Genomic DNA, 2,194 nt, shown 5'->3' with positions numbered 1-2,194 from the left:
CTGGTTTCCCGGGCAGGTTCCCCGAAGACAATTTTTTGCACAAGGCGGGTCCCTGCCAGCAACGTCTGTCGCTAGCAGGGGCTGGAGCACCAGCGCTGCCCCGGAGCTGCAGGCGGCTCCGGCTGCGACAGGCACGACACACCTGGAGCAACACAGATGGCAGAGCGCTGCTGAGACATGGTAGCTCTGGGAACGCGAGCTGGCTGCTCATTCCGGCCCTGGGAAGCAATGCCTGGACGTTAGCCGGTGGGAGCCCATAGGCAAGAATTCCATTGATTCTGGCACAACCACCCATATGCAAGCATCTGTATCGCCAGCACCGTGTCCCAGGGAGGGTGGGACGCTGCTGGGCGAGACCAGCCAGGAGCCCTTGCCCAGGGGCAGCGGGGACAGCTCTCTGCTGCGAGCTCGAGTGAGGAGAGCCCCAGGAGCGTACTCTGGGCAAGGCGACAACAGTGCAGAACCACCCGGGAGCCACACCGGCTCAGCGTCCTCTCCTGCCACCCACCCATGGCTCCTACAAGCACTCCTCTCTCCAGCAAGGACTGAGCCAGCCAGGCTCGCAGGAACCAGGAAAGCATGAATTTAATGCAAAAAAAAAAAAAAAAAAACCCAAACAAAAAAACCCCAAACAAAAACAAAAAAAAAAAAACCCCCCCAAAAAACCAAAACAAACGACAACAAAAAAAAAAAAGGCAGTTTTTCCTTGGCCTAGAAAGCGACCTTGGGGAAGAGGGGGGAGCTCTCTGTAGACTGCCAAACCCGGGAGCCTTCTGCGGCTGCAGGGCCCCAAAAGCAGCACAGCTGGGGGGCACCTGCCCCCCTGGGTGGGTACCAGGAGGCAGCGCCGGGTCTGCTGGCAGGCGGGTGCTGCCTGCTTTGCCCTGTGCTGCCTGACCGCAGCCAGCAAGGCGGCAGGGCAGTGCCCTTGGCGGGGCAGAGTTGAAGCACAGCGAGCTCAGGAGGGTGGCAGGAGGCCAGGCCAAGGGGTTTTGACTTGCTTTGCCACTGCTGCGGGAAGCCAGAGAGCCAGAGTCACCTCCTCCTCCTCCTCCTGCCAGCGGTGGGACAGCGGGGCACAGCGGCACGGTGGGATGGGGGCCCTCTGCTGAACAATGCTCGGTGAAGTGGAGACCCCGAGCTGAGCTAGCAGAGGTGGAATCGCAGTTAAACACTAAGCGGGTGCCAAAGCTCGGTGCTGGCAGCGCCAGCCTGGAAGTCACCCTTCCTCGCAGCTGGATAGCTGTCTCCATCACAGGCGCCTGCAGCAGGGCCCAGGTGATGCTCAGGTGATTTCGGGAGAAGATGCGAGCAGAGCCCAAAGGTCACGTCTTGCAGAGGGGCAGTGGCTCGTGCCATCAGGGAACAAGTAAAGTAAGAGTTGGATAAAGTGGCCAGAGTTGCTTAAATGAGAAATACCTGCATGGAGGACGAGTCGGCAGGGGCTAACGCTGAGGCCAGGCATTTGCAAGAACACAGGGGCCAAGAAAGTCGGTGGCACGCAGACCTAATGCTAATCCACCTGGGCTTAACAGAGCCATCGCTGGGAGCAAGGGCACAGCGAGCCATGCCAGGAAAGCGAGATAGAGCAGGCTGTGACACGGAAGACAGAGGACACCGCCCGGCCCGCTCCCACGCCCTGGTGTCGGGGTCCATCCAGGCTCAGGTGGGGTCCCCACCCACGCCTGCTCCCCTCCAGGCAGGGGATGCTCCAGCACCGAGGGGCTCAGCAGCACGCCCCAGCCCTGCCACTGCCCCCAGGAAAGAGCGGAGGGGAGCACCTGTGCCACGGCCACTTGCGTCTGCTGCTGCTGCTGCTGCAGGAGCTGCTGGAGAAGCTGCATTTGGTGGTGGGCAGAGAGGGGCGTTCCCAGGTCAGGCAGCTGGGCAGACGAGGGCAGCAGCATCTTGGGCGACGCTGTCAGGATATCTTCAGGGTGGAGGCAGCCCTGCAAAACACCGGCGTCGGAAGTGTGATCTCGTGCCCCTCGCCATGGAGAGCCGCCAGGCACACAGGGCTGCGGCACAGAGCAGCCCCCAAAAATACCCAGGAAAGAAACTGCTGCATTCAAAGCAAACGTACGCTTTGCTGGGGGTGCTGAAAAACTTTGAAGACAGTATTTTTTCAGTTTTGACAAAGCCCAAATACTTTTGTAGAAAATTCCAGAAACGGCTGCAGCTTCCCACGGGAATT

General features: G+C 60.1%; 1 protein-coding gene across 1 annotated transcript in view; it reads right to left on the bottom strand.

The window, feature by feature from the left end:
- The window catches only part of NOS1AP (nitric oxide synthase 1 (neuronal) adaptor protein), a gene marked incomplete at its 5' end in the record, with an annotated part of 4,114 nt that overhangs the window by 1,572 nt on the left and 348 nt on the right, over nt 1-2,194 (bottom strand). The window contains one exon of the mRNA XM_009582084.1: nt 1,782-1,949. Coding sequence (XP_009580379.1) covers nt 1,782-1,949 — 168 coding nt within the window. The remainder of the gene's footprint in view (nt 1-1,781; nt 1,950-2,194) is intronic.

The sequence above is a fragment of the Fulmarus glacialis genome, unplaced genomic scaffold (genome assembly GCF_000690835.1).
Source record: "Fulmarus glacialis isolate BGI_N327 unplaced genomic scaffold, ASM69083v1 scaffold26577, whole genome shotgun sequence".
NCBI lineage: Eukaryota > Metazoa > Chordata > Aves > Procellariiformes > Procellariidae > Fulmarus > Fulmarus glacialis.
The sequence above is the reverse complement of the archived record's forward strand: the minus strand, read 5'-3'. Positions and strand labels throughout refer to the sequence as shown.